Below are 19,255 nucleotides of genomic sequence, written 5' to 3' on the forward strand. Positions count from 1 at the left end.
AAGGAGAAGCTCGGACCAAGAAGGAGAAAAAATCCACCACGTGATCAGCGCAGAAGGAGAAGCTCGGACCAAGAAGGAGAAAAAATCCACCACGTGATCAGCGCAGAAGGAGAAGCAGAGAAAAGAATGAAAACGAACAAAATTTAGTGGACAAAAAGCGGAAAAAATGTGAAAGAGACCTCGTGGTGAACAAAAAAAGAAAAAAAACCAAGATCATGGAATTAGAAAAAGTTTAAGTTTGAAAAGAGAAAAATTATTAATAGAGGAAATATGAAAAGGAAAAGAGTGAATTAAGAAACAGTTAATTGAGTTTAAGTTGACGCTAGTGTTAGTGAAAAGAAATAAAATGAAGAAATATTAAGTTTAATGAAAAAGAAAATTTTTAGAAAAATTTAAGCAAAATAATTTAAATAAAAATTTTAAGCCATCATTAATTTTTAGTGAATTTATTGTTAGCATATATTTTTTTGTATTATTTTTTGGATGTTAAGTGCCCTAACGGGGAAAAGAAGAAGAAGAAAGAATAATTGGAAGAATACGAGTGACGGAATAGGAGAGCAAAAGCAATAAGTGCAGTTCGATTTTTTTTCCTTTTTTGTTGGTTGGAGTGAAATACAAAAGAAAGTACAGTGGTATTGATCTGAATTTTTTTTAACAAAAAAAAAAAATAAATAAATAAATAAAAATAAATGAAAAAGAAATAAAAAGATAAATGAAATTTAAAAATTTATAATTTGATGCATTACAAAAAAAAAAAAAAAAAAAAATGGAAAATTTCTCAATAATTTGAAACATAACATCTAATACCCGCCTACAGCCACCAACGCCAAGAGGTCGACCTTTTCGCCGAGGAGAATCGTAAGTCAGAAATTTTCCATTGACATTAAAGAAAGAAGAAGATATTGAAATTTAACCGCCATAATATGAAGTCAATTTATTACGAATTTTTATGTTTAGTTTTCCTTTTATTTTTCCCACTGTACGCTCAACTTTAGATAACAAACCACACTGAAAATTTTTTTTGTGTTGAACACATTAATTTCCCTAAACGATAAACAACCGTACAGCCTAAATTTATTACAAAAAAAATTATGTAGGGATTTAGTATAATACAAAAAAATACAAATACATTATTAGAAAATTCAATATTAATAATTACACTACCTAAATAAATAAATAAGAAATTTTTCTTAGGATTGGTAATTTTCTTCAATACTTTGTAAAATTAATAGGATAAATACTACGTACTTTAGGAAAGAATACTTTGTAAAATTGATAGGAAAAATACTACGATACTTTAGGAAAGGATACTTTGTAAAATATAACCATGTTGTATAAGAAATTTAAATGAGATTATGATAAATAAAATGTTACTTTAAACTTAACTGAAGAACTTCGCCAATGAGTCCTCGGGTGTAGAGGGGGAAAAGGGGCCACGAGAGTAACACTCTTTTGCAGTGGCCATGGTAGGGTTGGGGAATTTGGAGAAAAGGACACACCAACAGCAGTGATCCTTCCTGGAATCTCTCGAATCTCAAATCTGTCCTGTTTCCAATTTTTCTTTCGAATCTTACGATCGTGAATACCGGCTTAGATCTCTAGCGGAGATTAAATACCTCTCTCAGTCGCAGCACGCAACCTTTCTTACATGCCTAATTACTATTATCCGACGTTGCAACTTCGGAAGGACCTGTCCCAGCAAGACCACCACCCCCCAAGCCGACGAGCTAGAGCCGGAACCTTTCAGCGTGCCCGCGAGCACAGGTCCTTCCTCAGTCCATACCCCGTTGCACGTTACACTCTTCGTTGGCATACATGAGGTGACGTTTTCTCAGCATTTTCTCCGGATTTAGAAAAGTTTGGACATCGAAGCCATCAGTGACCTCCGAAGGAGCTCGGCAAGTAGGAAATTCACAGACTGCAGAAAAGTATCCATAAAACAAACAGCGTTGCATCTCATTCTTTAGTTGGTCAAAAGTAGGGAGCTGGCCTTCAAAATTACAGGCTTTAAGGGTATCTGTAAGGTTGCGGAAATAGAAATCCAAGAGTTGGTCCTTCCGGTTAAAAAGGTCCTCCGATCGTAGACTTGTATAGAAAAAGAAGTGCAAGTCGATGGCTGGACTTCCATAGAAACTGCCCTGAAAATCAAGCTTTGAAAATAATAAGTTATAGTATATTTCAATTAAAGTTGATTTATGGAACTTACCAGAACAGCCTTTCCCTCTTTCCTATTAACCATTATGTTATTCAACCAGGTATCTCCATGGATTATGGTATTCAAGCTGGACAGTTTTGAATCAACCACTTTCTGCATTGAATTCGAATAGACCTCTGGTATTTGAGATTTCATTTTTCTGGTTATCTCAGGAAGTTCTTCGGCAAATAAATCCGCTACAAATGCGGTGCCATCTAGTAAGATAGCTCTAGTAACCGGATCAGAGACACCATTTATGTAGTGCGAAGGTGTAAGTTTGGCCACCAAATCGGGCTGCTTTTGGCACAGGGCCATGGAAGCTCCATGAAATTGGGCTATTTTTTGAAGACACACCTTGGCTTCTTCTATAGTCAGGCCATGAAATCGATCCAAAGAAGAGTAGCCCAAGGCTGCCAGATCTTCGAGGATGTATATCTCCTTGCCAGGAGCTACATCTGCAAAAAAGCAACTGCCAGGGGATATTTAAATAATATGCATGCATGCTACTATAAATCTTTTTTAATTCTCTTAAATAAACAAATTAACTAAAAACCCTCTTTATTATTCTCTTAATTAAACTAATTGATAAACAAACTCTTAGATATAAAAATGTATCTCATGAGAAACTCACTTGGCGCTCAATTTGTGTTCTTCGAGATGAGCTTTTTTGAGAATGGATTCCATTTCTGGGAGTATTTTCTCAAACATGAACTGCTCTTTGGATCCCAAATCAGCTGCAACCGGATGCAGATCTTTGATTATATACTTTCCAGACTCCAAAGGAGAACCAGAAGTCCTGCGAAACTCCAGAGCCACTCTATAAATAATACTGCAAAAATTAGCACCACTGGGAGCCACTACATTAATGGAGAAGTCTTCTATGCTCAGATTCGGGCAGCTGTAGGCTTTTGATAAAGCTCTTTGAAAGAAAGTGGCATCGTAGCTCTTCCGTTCCATATTGAAGACAAGTCTGCTCTCTTCAAGAGCCGGCTACGTACTGATTAGAATCGAGAGTCTAAATTTGATTATTTTTATTAGTTTACAAGCTAAAGCTTCGCCTGTTATCTAATTAAGATGATTATTTTTTCGCCTAGTGGCTGTCTATCTAAATTGGATTGGATTATCATCACTTTGTTAATATAAATATTATTTATTTAATTTTTTTATAATTTTTCCACTTCACATTTAATTTTAATTTAAAAATAAATATTATCCACAATCTCATCGAGGATGCATTGGTGGTCCTGGGGCCACATAGCCTGGTGGATGCTGAGGACCATGAGGAGGAGGTGGATTGTAGCCTGGTCCGCCTTCTGGACCGTGCCCTGGCTCGTAATAAATAGGATGCACTGGGGTCTGGAACGGAGGATGAGGTCCTGGGTGTCCAGGTGGATTGTGGTGGTGTGGTGGTGGAGGCGGCATCGTTTCTTCTTTAACTACCTTTTCGTACTGAGAACTACTGGGCTTGGCTATTTATTTAAAAATATTTGAAGTATGGAAAAATCTAATCAGCTGGCCAGATAAGGCAAAGGGGTATGAGCTCATAAAAGTTACGGACTTCCCAGCTAAAATCGATAATGCCTAGTTTGTTTACCGATTTATATTTTTGTTTGTTTGGCTAGCTCATGCTCACTTAAAAAAATTAATACTTTTTAAATTTAAAAATCCATTTCTTTTATTTTCTTTGGTAGGATATTTTTATTAAAAACTGTAACTCCCAGGGAGTACTGTTAAAATTCTTTAAAGTATGGATCCCTTAAAATCCTTGATTTTGGTCCTCATCCAATAATTTTAGTGATGTGGCTTTGGTGGCCCGTGAGGTGGGTGCGGCTGTGGGTGGTGATCGCCAGGACCATGATGTCCAGGACCCTTGGGAGGGCTGTGAGGATGTTGGGGTGGTGGCGGCATCTTGTAGGTTTCAAGTATAACTCTCGACTGTACTATTGCTTTGACTGTCACTCTATATATACCAAAAGTAAGTCCTTATTGGTTTTGCCATAAAAAAATTTTATCAACCAGCGAAACGATAAGGTTTTTGTTTCATATCGGATTTTCCCAGTGACACACGTTTGGAAAATCAAAGTAATCAAGTTAGCTGTCATTGTTATGATACACTTTTCAAATTTTCTCATTTAAAGAAAGGAATCGGTTTCAGACTGTGTATATTTTCGTATATGGTAATTTGGAATAAAATTAATTGTTGAAAAATGTATGAGAACAGTGTTTGGGAAACGCTGCAGGCTGTCGAACAGGTCGAGGTGTCCTTCAACCAAACGCTTAAAAATATCAGAAACATTAACAAACGGTACAAAACGGTATCCGCCCTCAAAAAGCAGGCCCAGAAACGCCAGGACTCGTTCGAAGCTGAAATACAGGCGGCCATAACCGGACCAAGTTATTCCAAAACTTCAAAAGTATCGAAGAAGGCCTCCAAGAACAAGAAGCACAAGGTTATTAGAAAAATCAAGCGAGTCCCTACATCCAAGTTTTTTCAAGGTATGAAGTACATCGAGAGTCCGTTCCTCTTGCCACCCACCTTGTCCGACGACAAGGTCTCGGAGATGGCAGCACCCTTCCTGTGCGTCCACACCAAAAGTGTGTACGAGATTCACAATACGAGTACCACCACCACCACCCAGATGGTGCCACGGAAACCCTATAGGAATATGATCCGGCAGCTTTATCGGGCGGCGCGACAGAAGACCCAGAAGGACTCCAGGATGCGGGAGCAGGATCAGGCGCTGTGCCCGGATTGTTCCATCTCTTGCTCCTGCTCTTGCTTCTCCAGCACCTGTGTGTGCTCGTAAATTGCTAGTACGAGCATACGTATGAGCTTTTTAAAGTCAAATGGGTGTGTTGCATACTTTTTGGCATTTGAATCGCAAATTTGTAATAAAAATTGTGAATTGAGTCATTAATAAATCAGTCCACTTGTCAAATAAACTCCTTTAGACATGTATTTCATTTCGATATAATCATACAAAGATTTTAATCTATTGTGAAAGGCTTGAAACGAAAATATCACTTGTAGAGACTGTATACCTTAAAGTGTTGTGAATTGATTCTTCATTAATCTATATACAAAGATTTGTTTCAATTGATTTTTATTAACGTTTTCCCAGAGAACCCCCAAATCTCAGAAAATCTATCAGATCGCAATTATGGCTTTTTAGGAGGGAAGCCTATTTTGATAAATTTTTATTCGATACTTAAACGGAATACCTTAAAAGATGTTTTGACTAATTCTCCATTAATCTAAGTTAAAGACCTGAATAAAATTTTTCGATAGATTTTTTCACATTTTTTTCCGATGAGCCTATTTAAATCTAGAAAAATCCTATGGAACTCAAATATGGCTGGATGCAAAGGTTTTGTCTTGCTTAATTTTTATTTGATCCTTAAAAGGAACCCTTAAACGATTTCTTGATTAATTCCATTAATCTAAGTTAAAGTCCTAAATATAATTTTTCGACTTTTTTTTTTTTAATTATTTTTTTTAGAGGACTTTTTGTAAATCTAGAGAAATCTTATGGAACTCAATAATGGCTCGTTGGGAGGGCTCTATCTTGAGCAACATTCATTTGATCTGTATCTTATAGATGAATTCTCTATTAATCTACTTTTAAATATTAAAGACAATTTGTCAATGGATAGTTTATTCGATAATTTTGTTAAACTTTATTGAGTTTCCTCTCATTTCGACAATAACTTTTCAATAACTGACCGCAGCATCGATTACAAATTGCAATGACAACAACAATGACTAAGGTCCAAAAAAAAATGAAAATAAAACAAGGAATGGAAGCCAGAACAAAGGAGCTGCGACGCTCGCTTATTTACGAGTCGCATTTTGTATGGGCAACTTAAACGCTAATGGCATAAACATCCGAGACGTGAGCGAAATGCTTAAAAACCGCTTCAAACAAACAGGACAACGAGACGGAAACTGAGGTTAGCGACTGTAATGTGGTCGCCGCCCAAATCAAATCTCAAATCATGCACGTTGCCCGTCCAAAATAAGAGAAGGGGGAGCGGAATTGTAAAGCGCCAGGAACAGAAACTGAAACCAGGACCCAACTGGCTCTAAGCCCGGGTACAGTGACAAGGACGAGGATGGCAACTGCACTCTCGAAAGTTTGGGGGAAAAATTGTTTGAAAATTCAATTCACACATTTGCCAGTTGTCGATGATTTTCTGTGATTTTGACTTGGCCCCCTCGGAATCCGGCCCGCAATGGTAATGGCATTGGCATTTTCTTGCTGGCTCATCCGCAGCCTCAGTTACGGCCTACGGTTTTGAGGTTTTCCCTCGAGTTCAGGTTTTTCTTTTAAACACTGACAGAAATGATTATAATTTTAAAGTTTCTTATAGAAATTGGTTCGAAGAAGAAACGTGCCCTTATCATTAAGTTAGTTGGAAAAACCTCTAAAATTTTATCTTCATTTTTTTTTAAATTTTTTATTTAAGTGTCGAGTTTTTAGTTCTCTTTTTTTTTTTGGTTTTTCAGCAAATAAGTGGAAAATCGCAACGAATTGTTACAGAGTCAGTGGCAGAGGTCTGTGGAGTGTTCCAGGCACGTGCAGATCGAACACTCGACTCTCGTATCCATGGCGCAGAGCTCATCCTGGTCGCTGCTGATGATGCTTCTCCAGCTCCTGTTCCAGCTCCAGCTCCTTTCGCCGTCCCTGGGCATGTGTTTGAAATCGGAGAAAGCGCTTGAAGCTTCGTTTTTTTTTGGCCAAGCATTCCTTCTTGCTGTTTTGTATGCAAAGAGTTGTTCAAAATTTAATTTATTTACTTTGCCCTCAAGTTGCTGTTGTTGTTGGTAAAACAGGATGACTGTTTATTGTCTGAAAATGAAATGCGTCTATGTCTATGTCGTGTCTGTCGCTGGCTTTCTTTTTAAACGAATTACCATTTGCCAGCTTTGATGTTGTGGCTCTGGTTCTCCATTCTTCAGCCGACTTTCTTTCCACCAAAAAATAAAAAATGTTTTTTCCAGTTCCCCTTCTAATTTTTTTTTTTTCGGTTAGTTCTGCTTTGAGGGAAACTTTGCAGACCATAAAGTTTTGACTTCATGCAATTTTAATGACTTAACGAGCAGCATTCCGTTTGACATGGGAGTCCTTTTTTTGGGTGCGAGGGCGTCTGACTGGAAACGGCAGCTAATTAGCCAAACGCTTTGCGATTACCAAACGAAAATTTCACTTTTCCCTAGGACTTTGTACTTTTATTTGTTGGAAAACACTTTGGTAATTTATAAACATGACTCTGCAGTTGAAATTGGTAAATAGTATATCCCATACCTCCACTCCCTTAAAAAAGAATCCATTAACTTTAACTGATTTTTTGTTTTTCTTCCACAAGTATTTTGTTCTGTGTTTGTGTGTAAATTTATTAAATGTATCTTTAATTTAGACAAATAAATTAAGAATTAATGATATAATAACTATGGTCAACATAACATACATGTTCGTGGCGCAGATGAGCAAAGCCGATGGGTTAGAGAAAAGATCCTGTAGAAATGGGCAATTGTTTTCTCTTTTCTCTGAACACAAAAACAAGGAAAATGTTTGAGGAAGACCTAGGTGCGTTGTTAGGACCATGGATAGAAGAACATAGAGAGAAATATGGGTGCTGTTGTAGTGATATGACTGACTATATCCGGTACTGGCCGAACTTTGTTTTGTGGGTGTGTGTGGTGAGTCTGAGTCGTTGCTGGTGGTGGTGGTTTTGCTTTTGAATTCCTCCGCCCTCATCCCTCATAACATATCCCTGAGCACTTCCTTTTGAGCAGCAGTCAGTTTCTCCGGGAACTGGATGTCGAAGGCCACCAGGAGATCGCCCTTGCGCGACGTGTCCTTGGGGAAGGGCAGGCCATAGCCCTGGATTCGTTTCACCGTGTTCGGCTTGATGATCTCCTGCATGGTGCTGATGCGTAGCTTATCGCCGGACATGGTAGGAACTTGGAAGACAACGCCGCAGAGAGCCTGAAATGTAAAATTTATAAATAAATTTAAAAAAATACTTTAATGGCTTTAGAATAAAACCCGCTTTCTTTATCCCTTTCACTATCCTTTGTATTTATTTTAGTTCCTGCCTTATCAATCAAAATGCTTAGCAAATACCCCAGAAATAAACTCAATTTTCTTTTCTGGCCAAAACCGAAATGAACAAACACCACACATGAGTCCTACTGTCGAGTGGGATCTATCAATCTTTTTTTCGGTTAATCCTGTTTATGTCCACCCTCCTCCTAATACCCAATTTTTTGTCCCAGCTCCTTGAAGCTTTCACTTGGGCTGCCTTAGTCCTGTGTTTGCCTTCGAATCCAACATAACATTCGTAAATCCTTTTTTATGTTGCCTAATTCGTGTTTAAACATCTTGTTGACACGCCTCAATGTCCTCCAATTGATTCCTTTGTTTGCTCTCCTTTCTCCGACCCGACATTTCCGTCGATACTTGGTCCGCTTCGATTCCTTCGTTTGACATACGATTTGTTTAATTGGCCCACTAAGAGATGGACATCAATCAGGACTTGTCCGAGCCTGGGAGACTAGACACTGATGTGGATTACTCAATTAATAAGAACCTGGCCACGACTCTGGCCAAAACTTGGTCCGGATCAATAGATTCTGCTGGCCCTTGGGGAAATCTTTTTGATAAGTTAAAGATGATTTAATTAAATCATGGTAAATGGGAAAAGTTTTGTGGATATTTTTTGGATTTATATCTTTATTATAAGCGAAGACATAAGCCAAGTATTGAAATATCTTTTCAGATATTTTCTGAGAATTTATGATTACATTTTGACAAGACTTGTTAGCTTGTCTCCAGGAATTCCAAACCAGAGTGACAGATTATCTTGGGTAATCCTTTTTGGGATCAAATTCCAGACCTTCATTTTTCAAGCAATAACTGGATTGTCAAACCCTTTCCCGAACATGATTTATTATAGGCCAGAAAAAGGCTTCATCCTCAGTTGCGAAAACAAACCAATCCCAAAAATATTTCCATCAACGAGTGATATAATATTTTACGTTATCCCATAACTTGTCACAAGTGATTTGTAACCAAAGAACTTGCCGGACACGTGTTAAATAGTTGTCACAAGTGTTCTGGGCCTCACCCAATAAAATACAAATAAGATATAAATACAAAAAAAATTAAAGAAATAAAAATCATTGCGACAAAACCAAAGTGCACACCTTGTGAATATTTAAATACATATAGATATGTTGGGTATATGTAAGTACATTTATATCGCGGATCGGGCATTGGCGAATTTAAAGCGATGACAACATAAACTGATGACGACAGACCCAGAAACAACAACTACCATGTACATTCTGCGCTGGCAACCTGTCCCCCCCGATGACGACGACAATGTGGTCGGTCGGTCGGTCGACCAGCATCAATATTTTTTTTAATGGAAATGTTGAAAATGTTGTCGCAGCCAAAAAAAAAACAACGCTGTAACGCTTAAATACTTGGCTACCTTTTACGGAAACTGAGGCATATAAAAAAAAAGCTCCCCCGCCCCTCGAAGCCAAAATAAAGGGAATAAAAATGCGATACGGCGCTTCGATAAAATTTTGCGAGCATCGCATCGGTATTTGGTATCTGGTATCTGGACCGAAAAAAAACTCGTTTTCAAAGCTCGGATTTGGGCATTAACTATGAGATATTGCCGGCCAGATGATAAATTTGAATGCCAGCCTCGGCTAAAGGGAAAATTCCAGGCCGTGAATATAAATTCTACTTTTATATTTTTCTCCCCTCCTGGAATCTGAGCAATTACTCTCGTTGAAAGAAGCGAAAACTTTGGTGGGGAAAAAACAAATCAACAACATTCAATCGCATGTCATAAAGCATTATTCTTTTGAGTCTTATTTTTCCTCTGGCCAACTCACTCCATTTGACAACTGTCATCAAAATGCAAACGAAGTTTTCGACTAACCAATGCTTTTGTATGAAGCTTCCTAGAGTCCCCTTTTTGCTCCCAAACTAAAAAATAAAAAAAGAGGACAGTCCTGCTACCAAATCATTTTGCCGTAGACCCGGACTACCAATCGAATGACAATACCAGTGGGCAGACATTGACAACCGAAAGTACAACAGCGTCTGGCCATCAGTTACAACCAGTTGTCCTGCGTCCTGGATCCTGCGTCCTAGCCATGCTGGTACAACGTACATCCTTGAATTGTTCATCAATTTTAGTTTGCTGCATTTGCGAGAATTCTGACGCAGGCACTTGAAAACAAAAACCATTGTCGAATTTGATTTCCAACCACCCCCGCATCTGGTTAAAAGTGAAATTTAAATTTCAAATAAATTCCACACTTCGAGTTGAGTTCGTACATCACCAGAATAATGTAACACCAAAAACGTAGAGTCAGAAATTAATTCGAAACTCATTGACTTTTATTTTTATCGTAAACGATGATGTAATTTATGGGTCGCATTAAATTTATGACTGAAAAAATTGAAATTTTCGTTCGCAATTATGTGTATGGACATATATGGAGCTTCAATTGCCTGATGGCGGCTTTATTGAGGCAAACAATACGAGTATTACGAGCGAGTGTGTGTGAATTAAAATTAAGATTTATTGCTATTACCAAACAGACTCAATTCATTAAAATCCCTAAAACAAAGCCAGAGGTTACAATAAAGAATGGCCTGCTTGTCAGGACTATCTGGTGTCTAAAAATATTTCAATTAAATCAATTCCCAGCGTCAACTGAATAGCCAAATAACCGTGTCAAATATTTCTATATAGAAAGACCAACATGACACTTTTAGCTCACAACCAAAATGGAATTCATAAATTCAAAACAGAGGCAGACACCAACTATTTGGCCAACTATGCCATACGTGGCCAGGGGACCGAGAGAGAAGACCAAAAATATTTACTAAATTTGTCGCACTAACAAGCAATAAAATGTTAAAAATCCCCAAACGAGCCAAGTCAACTATTTAATCTACTTAATGCAATTAACAATTTTAACATGACTGCCAACTCAGTGGCGTGTCATTTCAGTTTGTTCGTCTGTTAGTTTTGAGTATTTCAAAATTTTCTAATATTTATTTTTTTTATTGCAGTTTTAGTCGGTTTGGTTCGGACCATATTCGATTTAAGTTTTTGTTAATAAAACAAAAATAAACGTAACGAAATTTTGTGCAAAGTTTCGCGCGCTGGAAACTGTGTAAAAATTTAACACCTCAGTGCTGGCCAGAATCGTGTCCGCTCCGCTCGAAAACTCAATCGCCGAGCTCTGTCTTTGTTAATTGAAACTTGACCATGTTGACCAATTTGGCTGGTCGATGGCTTGGCGGGTCATCGCGTATATGGTAAATTTGCCATAACCATAATGCCCGCCTGATTTCATTACAATTTGATTTAGGCACTGGCTGCGCCACTAATTGGGCGCCATACGGTGAGAACCCAGCCCGCAGGTAGAGCAGGTGACTATCAAGTTTGGCAACGATCGTTATGGATGAAGTTTTTAAAGATAGAAAGGGTTATAGGTGACTAAGAGGTGATTAAGTAATCTAAAGATTCTATAAACATATTTAAAATAAAACTTGCTTACAACGGAACTTGAAGTATTAGCATTTAGGTAAGGTTAGGTTTTAAAATTGTCCCTAATCCCGACACACTTTATATAGTAACTTCTATGGCCTTCCCTAGGCTTATAAATTTTCTCTTAAATTCCTATCTTTTTTCATATCTTCCAAATAAAAATATATATTATTTTATGTATAATTCTCACCTGCTTTAGCGTCAATCTCGCCGTGTATCTCAAATCGCTTCCTTCGCGCTTAAACATGGCATGCGGCTTGTCCCGAATAATGAACACTATGTCGGCGGGGATTTTTCCTGGCCCTTGATCGCCCTCCTTCTGGAAGGTGACCTTGGTCCCGGACTTCCAACCTGGCTTGATTGATATCTGAAGGGTCTTGTCCTCTTTGCGGGAGCTGCCATCTGGCTGGACGATGCGTCGGGAGATTTTCATTTTCTTAACACAGCCGTGGTAGATCTCCTCGAGCGTCACATAGAGATCGTGTTCGATGGGCGGATCCTGTTTCTGCTCCTTCTTGAATGGCGTGTGCACATTGAAGGAGTGTGATCTGAAAGAGGGCCTGTGAAAGATTAGCAAAGGACTACTTTTCAACAGAGGATGGACCAACCTGAAGGCACTGCCGAGACCATGTCGTGAGCCTATGCCCCCAAAGGGCGATGAAAAGAAGTCGGGTTCCGTGTCCAGGTCGAAGACGTTCTTGTCGAACAGGTTGTCACCCATGTCGAAGAACGAGGCGAACGGATTGCTGTTGCCAAAGAACTGGGCAAATGTGGCACGCGGATCTCCATGGAACTGATATGTGAAGGTGTTGGTCGAAGGACCGCCGTTTCGAGTGCCTGAAAGATACCATTTTAATAAAATTCCTAAGATAGCTTAGTAGTCTTACCTCCACTTTTCAGACCATCCTCTCCATATTTGTCGTACACTTCTCGCTTGCCCTTGTCCGACAGGACCTCGTAGGCCTCGGCGACCTCTTTGAACTTCTCCTCCGCATTGGCGGCTTTGTTTTTATCGGGATGATAGCGCAGTGCCAGTTTCCTATAGGCCTTTTTGATCTCATCATCGGTGGCAGTTTTTGGCAGCCCTAAGGTTTTGTAGTAGTCCTTACCCATTGTGTGTGTATGCGGGTTCTATATATATGTAGGTAAAAGTTAACTCTTGAAATCAACGTGCTCTAAGATCTGAAAAGTTAAGACAACAATACTTGAGATTAAATAAACAATTAAAAGATAATGTGTACTTACAAAAAGTGTGGTATATACATATATCAATATCTTCTTAGTGGCTATGATACTGCTCCTAAAGTATGTTCCCGATTTCCTCTAAAATGGCACATGCATCTTGTCCTTCTGCCTCATTCATTTGCTTGCTGGATTATCAGCAAAGATCTGCAAAAATCAAATAAGAATTTATATATGTATTTATTTAGCTGTTTTGCCAGTGCGTATATATGTATATAGTAGAAAGTTCCATTCGGGTTGGGACCATACGACGCATCACAGACCCTGGTCATGTTCAATGCTGAACTGCCCACGCCTTTCACTAAATTTAGCACTTTGCCTCGCTAGAGATATTTTTTTTGGTCTTTCCGGAACATTGGAAATTTCTATGCGCACTTCTCACCCTTTCTAGCCATTCTAGCCCGTCCAATCTCATTGATGGACACTTTCAAATTAAGTATTCGCCAGACTTTAAAACCTCGCACATACTCGTACAAGATCAATTAATTCCCTATGTTTTTATTCAATTTTTTCATATACCCCAGCAAACATCAATGAACAAGAGAAGTCCCATAAATATCTAAGACGTATACGTATATAGTATATATATTTAAAAATGAAAATTGTTCTCGAGCCAATTTGCATTGACCTTAACATTTCTGTGAGATCTGAAGATCGGGGTGCCCAATTGAGTTTAACATGAGCCACATGAATTAGAATTGACGATGACATTTATGAATATTTCTGTGACAACCCCCTCGGGTTCGGGATCACTGGGGGTTGGGCTACCCCCAGCCCCATTGGGATGGCGACAAGTCGATTAGAACTTGATTAGTTGACATGTCTATCAAGAGGCGTTGGGAGAGATGTAACCTAAAACGGTTCCTGGTTCGACTAGGAGTGCGGTTGCAGGCCGCAAATGATAGACCCAGACCTTTCATCGTGAAAAGTTAATCAAGTCGGGGCTTTGGGAACATTATTCGATGTTCTAGCCACAATAAACGGACCGCATTGATCAAATATACTCATTACGAGTACGTAGAAAGTTTGCTTTATCAATTGAATATTTATTTTTCACACATTGTTTTAGAATATCATCCAAACATGCCATAAGCCATAAAAACATGATTATGGCTGAGACCCCTAATTGCACTGAAGGTCTGTCACGGATCAAGTTCAAGATCACATCCCGAAATATCATTAGCATTCAAGATGTCAACACTCGAGCCGGCAATCCATACTCAAAACAGTTTCCAGCCTTGGAATTAACTGATTTCATCTTGGAATATTATTTCAAACATATAGCTGGGAATACGTATAAAAACTTGTTGCTTTGACAAAATAGAAAAAAAAATGATTTGACGCCAAATTGCCGCAAAATGTCTGCCTTGAATTGCGATTTGGGGATAGTTGCGAAGAGGGGCGGGTCTACAGAGGGGGAGTATTGACAGGAGACGATTGATGCGATCAGCGGTCGCCGTTCAGCGCCATTCCAGACATTAGTCAGCTGCAGTTTGCATATAATTCGCGGATCGTGATATCTATTCCGGATCGGTTCATCGATTTCGTGCCAAATCTGTGCCACATTGAGCGAGTCGACAAAGTTTTCTTTTTTTTTTCATTTTTATTTTCAAGGGGGAGTGGAAGCAAGGTTATTCGGTATTTTGCGAATTTTTTTTTGAACATTTTCTCTCGCACGAAGAAAGTTTTTCTCAGCGCCAGAAAAACAAATAATTATTTCCATTGAAACACACAGATAAATAAAATATGATATATGTGTGTTACGCAAGGCGATTATGTTATGTTTTTTATACGATTTCTACATTCCACCGATTAAATTGAATATTTTTGTTGCCGAGATTTTCGCACGCGCTCTCATAATTCTTTTTATGGTTCTTTATTGAATTATTGACAATATATTGCATTTTATCGTGCAAAATTACGGGCTTAAGGAAGGTGGAAAATAAATTCATGCTGAAATCGAAATTATTGCCTTCAATGTGCGACCATATAGAGAGGATTTTTTATGACACCGCCCAATTGACAGTTACAGCATGTTTTCCTGTTGTTTTCGAATAAATGGGCGGGCGTTTTGGACGTTTGGGTTGGTTGGACTTCCGCATAAATAATTTACCAGACACCGGCGGGCAAGCTCATTTATTGATTACAGAATAACATTTGTTTAACAATTTATTGGAAACTCGCATATTGTGCATTATTAGTGGATTGTTTTTTCAATGTTTTCATTGTCATATCGCTTGTGTACTTATTCCAAAATTTGCATTTCAATTTCTTTCTATTTCTGCGAAACATTATAAATTGTCGTAGGTTATGGGGGGCCAACTGGGGTTCTCGGGCTCTGGGGTTCTGGGGTTGGGGGAATGAAATTGTTTGTGTCGTCCCCGGATTGGACTAATTGAATTGAACTTGATTTATTAATGCCTCGGCTGGGCAGCTTTAATTCCCATTTATGCTTGCGTAGAGATACAATTTTCATTTGAAATAAAAAGAAACACATTTAATAATAAACAAATACCAAGATGATTTATGTTGGGGCTATTCGAATGGGTTATTTATAGCTAAGAGATCAAAGTCAAGTGTCTGGAGGCTGGCAATTGCTGATTAAATCGGTTACTAACACGACAGACAGTATCTGTGTCAATGGATAATGGTTTTTTGTTAAAAATACTAATTTCTACCTCTTTTTTTTGATAATTTTATTTGACTCATTTTTAACTCTATTCATTGGCTTTTTCAAGGTTGACTGACTCTCGTTCAACTTCAACTATGTATTTATCGACAAAAGTCCAACCATTCACTCTCGCTCTCAAAGATTCGAACCGCAAACCCCGTGAATTGTTTATTTTGTTTCTCTTTTTCAAAGTCAACAGCCAACAAGTCATTCATTGTCAACCCAATCGCTTGGGTTTTTATGGTTCCTATTCGAAATGAGCCAAAAAACTGATCAAGCACCATGAAGTTTATTCACCCACACTTGACAAAAAGCTGCCGAAAAATGGCAAACAAAATAAATAAATATGGAGAAAAACGAGTACAACAAGAATCGAAAAATTCGAACCATGATCGTTTAGGCAAATCAACATTAGATGACCAAAAAAAAGAGATTGTGGAAGATATGGTAGGGTAGGTGTTTCTAAGCCGAAAATCTGTTGCAAAAATAGGTCCAATGACTAAGCTTCTTTGCGGCACAGTACAGTAAAAACTCCCACACAATAGCCCCAGCAATTTGGATTTTGGAGAAATTACGTTTCACAAATGAATCATTAATGATTTGCATGGGATTGGGTAATACCTTTTTTTTTGCAGATGACCCCCTTCGCTTACTCTGGAATTTTATTTCCAATTTGTTAAGAGCATTGATTTCAAAGACTGAATATATGTGTGCAAATATTTCATTTCCGAAACAAAAACAATAACAAATGCAAAACACAAACAACTATTTTCATAGAATAACTATTAAAACAGGCATAGTGATGCGAAGATTTTTGAATTTGAATTTTAGTCTCAACAAAATTTGCATACGACGATGAAAATGAAAAAAACTTGTTTCAGTCAGAGGGTTTAGAATAAATTTTAGTTAGTTTCCGTTGATGGTTTGATTTTGTGCGGAAATTGTTGTTTATTTTGTTTGGAAGATTGATTAAAATGTTGTCGAAAATGAAATTTAATTAAAAGGATAAATGCAAATAAAGAGCATTTAGGCAGATGCCTCCGGGAGTATGGTTAAAAATATTTAAACGGGTTCAGAAATCCGAAATTCGAGTGCCCCATTCTTAATTGGTCGAGTCGCTTTGGCTTCCGGTCGCATCAAAATTATTCATTAATTTATATAATTAAAACGGTTTTGTTTTTAGCCTCACGGATCACGGACAGTGAAAAATGAAATTAATCAAATGTAAAAACAAAGGCGCGAAAGTGTATTTCCTTGTGTTTTCTTTTTTCCCCATAATTACTTTGCTTAATTGCCTCGGCTCTCGCTCTCTTCTGCCAAATGACGATTTTTTCATGTGTTTGCTGTGGTTGGCCATGCCCCCTCGTCTTCCGCCCACCGAGCAGCTGTTCGCATTGAAGAGTTAGTTCCACTCCCCCGAGAAGAATTGAGAATCGGGAGAGGAGCGCCTCTCTGCGGCTCTCGAATGTGTCATAATTTATAAATACAAATAAAGAAATAAATAGAAACCCAGAAGATACGCTGGTGGAAGAGTCTTCTGGCCAGCAGACCAAAGTCTTCTAACGGTAAGAAACAGTCATGTTACCAGTGCGATTATGATTAGCAACAATTATTAAAGTTTTCTTTTATTTTCGAACATTTTTTGTTGGCCATTATTTGGTGGTAATTTGTTGCCATTTGGCTTTCTTGTTCACCCCTTTTTGGTATTGGCCATTTGTCAGAGACTTTGCATTTGGAGGCCAAAAATCAAACTTTGAAAACATTATTTTTGTCTATTTTGCTATATGCCTTCAATCATAATCGGCTGCCTTGGGTGTTTACTTTTTATTTATGAATTGTGGCCAGCAAAATTTGAGTGTTTGAAAAATGAGGCAATTCACGAAAAAGATCGCCAGAAAAAATGGCCATAAAAAGCAGACATGACCACAAGAAATAAAAAAGAAACAGACAGCTTCTTTAGTGATTTTTTTTTCGATTAGTCTCACGCCCTGATGAGTTAATGGTTAACAATTTGTGATTTTAATTAATCGGAAGAGGAAAGTATGGAAAAACCCCAGAAGATCTCCTGGCTGCAGTGAAGCATTCCCCATACAGGTCCAGCATTTATGCACCTTTTCTCTTAACCGAAAATTAAACACAAATCTTTTCACACTTTTCTCACACAATGTGTGTACACAAAGTGGAGCCCATGATTGTTCCAAAGATTCGGCATGAAAATTTTCGAAAAATAATCGGCCAAAACGCTGGGCAACAGCAAAACTGGGGAGAATGAAAAAAAAACATATACACAAAAATAACTAAAAGTGCTAAAAATAAAACTTATTTAAAGAAATGAAACCATGAAATTTCAAAAACACACAGGCCAAAGCCAAAAACGATGGCAAATACAAAAATATAAATAATAAAGAGCCAAGCGAGGCAGGCGAATGTGAAAAACCGTGAACGAAAAAGCGGAAAGTCGCTTTTGGACTTTGCTGATATACTTGGCGTATACTTTATATAAGGGTCAAGTGGTATTCCAATGCGATCCTGAGGGCAGACAAAGGCGACAAACTTCAAAACTTCCATAAAAAGCACTTAAAAACGCACAATTGTTTATGGCCTATGTGTATGGGTATATATATATTATATATATATATATTTTTTTTTGTTATTTGGCTTTGACCACATTTGGCAACGATATGAGACTAACACACACACTCCAGCAACCCCACACACACTCACACACTTAAAAGCACTACAAGTCCGTAATTAATAAGCCAATAAATCGAGGAACTCCTTACAATTAACTGGCGGATCGGGGGCGTATACTCAATATGGATTTCCGATACTCTGATTGAGGGTTTTGCGTTCTCTTTAATTAATTAATTGAAAATGTGTATTATTAGCGCGGACTCCTTGCTGTCAATTAGCTGCCAGATGCGGTGCAGCAATACCGTTAGACAACAAGCAACAAAAAATTAAAACCGACAACCGATGACGGCGATATATCCACAACACCGACAGAAATCAGCGACACTCGGGAACTCACTAAATTCGCACCACCTCACTGAATTCGCACCACCCGACTGGGCACCGCTGGCTCTACGAGCACTGGGTACACCAGTTGCCCCACTTGCCCCACTCGCTCACTCTCCTCCGACGATCTCTTCCGAGAGGCTCCCCCGAAAAATTTCGATTTGAAAAAAGAGCGTTCCGAGAGATCCGAGAATAAAAAGTGAGAGGGATCTTGAAGAACGCTTTTGTTTTTATTTTATTTTTTTTTGTACTCCGAGATCGCCGCCACATGGGTGCCCCAACTACTCGCGCAATCGAGAAAGAAGCGAGAAAATTTACGAAAATGAAGTACAAATCAAAAACTGACTGGCTGGGTCGGTTGCTCCACGCAAAATCCACGATCGCTACCTTGCGCGTATGCGTCATACCGGCCGTATAGCTTTTTCCCATAGGTAAAAAAACGAGAGCTTTCCGCGGGGGAACACAAACGTGGGCATAACAGAATCACAAACCAGTATTTTGTGTACCCTCTGGGTGCGAGGTATATAAGGCAACCTAGGGGT

General features: G+C 38.4%; 3 protein-coding genes across 6 annotated transcripts; 1 reads left to right on the top strand and 2 right to left on the bottom strand.

Annotated features, from left to right (window-relative positions):
• Positions 1 to 1,738: 1,738 nt before the first annotated feature.
• Positions 1,739 to 3,172, bottom strand: LOC108132437 (uncharacterized). The gene is made up of 3 exons (XM_070277454.1): positions 2,826 to 3,172; positions 2,207 to 2,663; positions 1,739 to 2,150 (listed from the first exon to the last, which is right to left on the bottom strand). Exons 1-3 carry the CDS (start codon positions 3,149 to 3,151, stop codon positions 1,773 to 1,775), a joined length of 1,161 nt encoding a protein of 386 aa, XP_070133555.1. The 5' UTR covers positions 3,152 to 3,172; the 3' UTR covers positions 1,739 to 1,772.
• Positions 3,173 to 4,288: 1,116 nt separating this feature from the next.
• On the top strand, positions 4,289 to 5,137 carry LOC108132438 (uncharacterized). Its single transcript, XM_017251873.3, has one exon. It carries the CDS (start codon positions 4,402 to 4,404, stop codon positions 4,999 to 5,001), a length of 600 nt encoding a protein of 199 aa, XP_017107362.3. The 5' UTR covers positions 4,289 to 4,401; the 3' UTR covers positions 5,002 to 5,137.
• Positions 5,138 to 7,525: 2,388 nt separating this feature from the next.
• LOC108132423 (dnaJ protein homolog 1) lies at positions 7,526 to 19,126 on the bottom strand. Of its 4 annotated transcripts, none has more exons than XM_017251852.3 (6): positions 19,060 to 19,126; positions 13,028 to 13,171; positions 12,670 to 12,964; positions 12,391 to 12,619; positions 11,973 to 12,342; positions 7,526 to 8,184 (listed from the first exon to the last, which is right to left on the bottom strand). In XM_017251852.3, the coding sequence occupies exons 3-6, from the start codon at positions 12,893 to 12,895 to the stop codon at positions 7,957 to 7,959; spliced, it is 1,053 nt and encodes a 350-aa protein (XP_017107341.1). In that variant the 5' UTR covers positions 12,896 to 12,964; positions 13,028 to 13,171; positions 19,060 to 19,126; the 3' UTR covers positions 7,526 to 7,956. The 4 variants fall into 4 exon arrangements, with proteins under 4 accessions (XP_017107341.1, XP_017107344.1, XP_017107340.1 ...); XM_017251855.3 differs by lacking the exon at positions 19,060 to 19,126 and adding an exon at positions 18,479 to 18,777 and having other exon boundaries at positions 11,973 to 12,330; XM_017251851.3 differs by lacking the exon at positions 19,060 to 19,126 and adding an exon at positions 18,479 to 18,777.
• Positions 19,127 to 19,255: the final 129 nt, after the last annotated feature.

The sequence above is a fragment of the Drosophila bipectinata genome, chromosome 2L, assembly GCF_030179905.1.
Source record: "Drosophila bipectinata strain 14024-0381.07 chromosome 2L, DbipHiC1v2, whole genome shotgun sequence".
NCBI lineage: Eukaryota > Metazoa > Arthropoda > Insecta > Diptera > Drosophilidae > Drosophila > Drosophila bipectinata.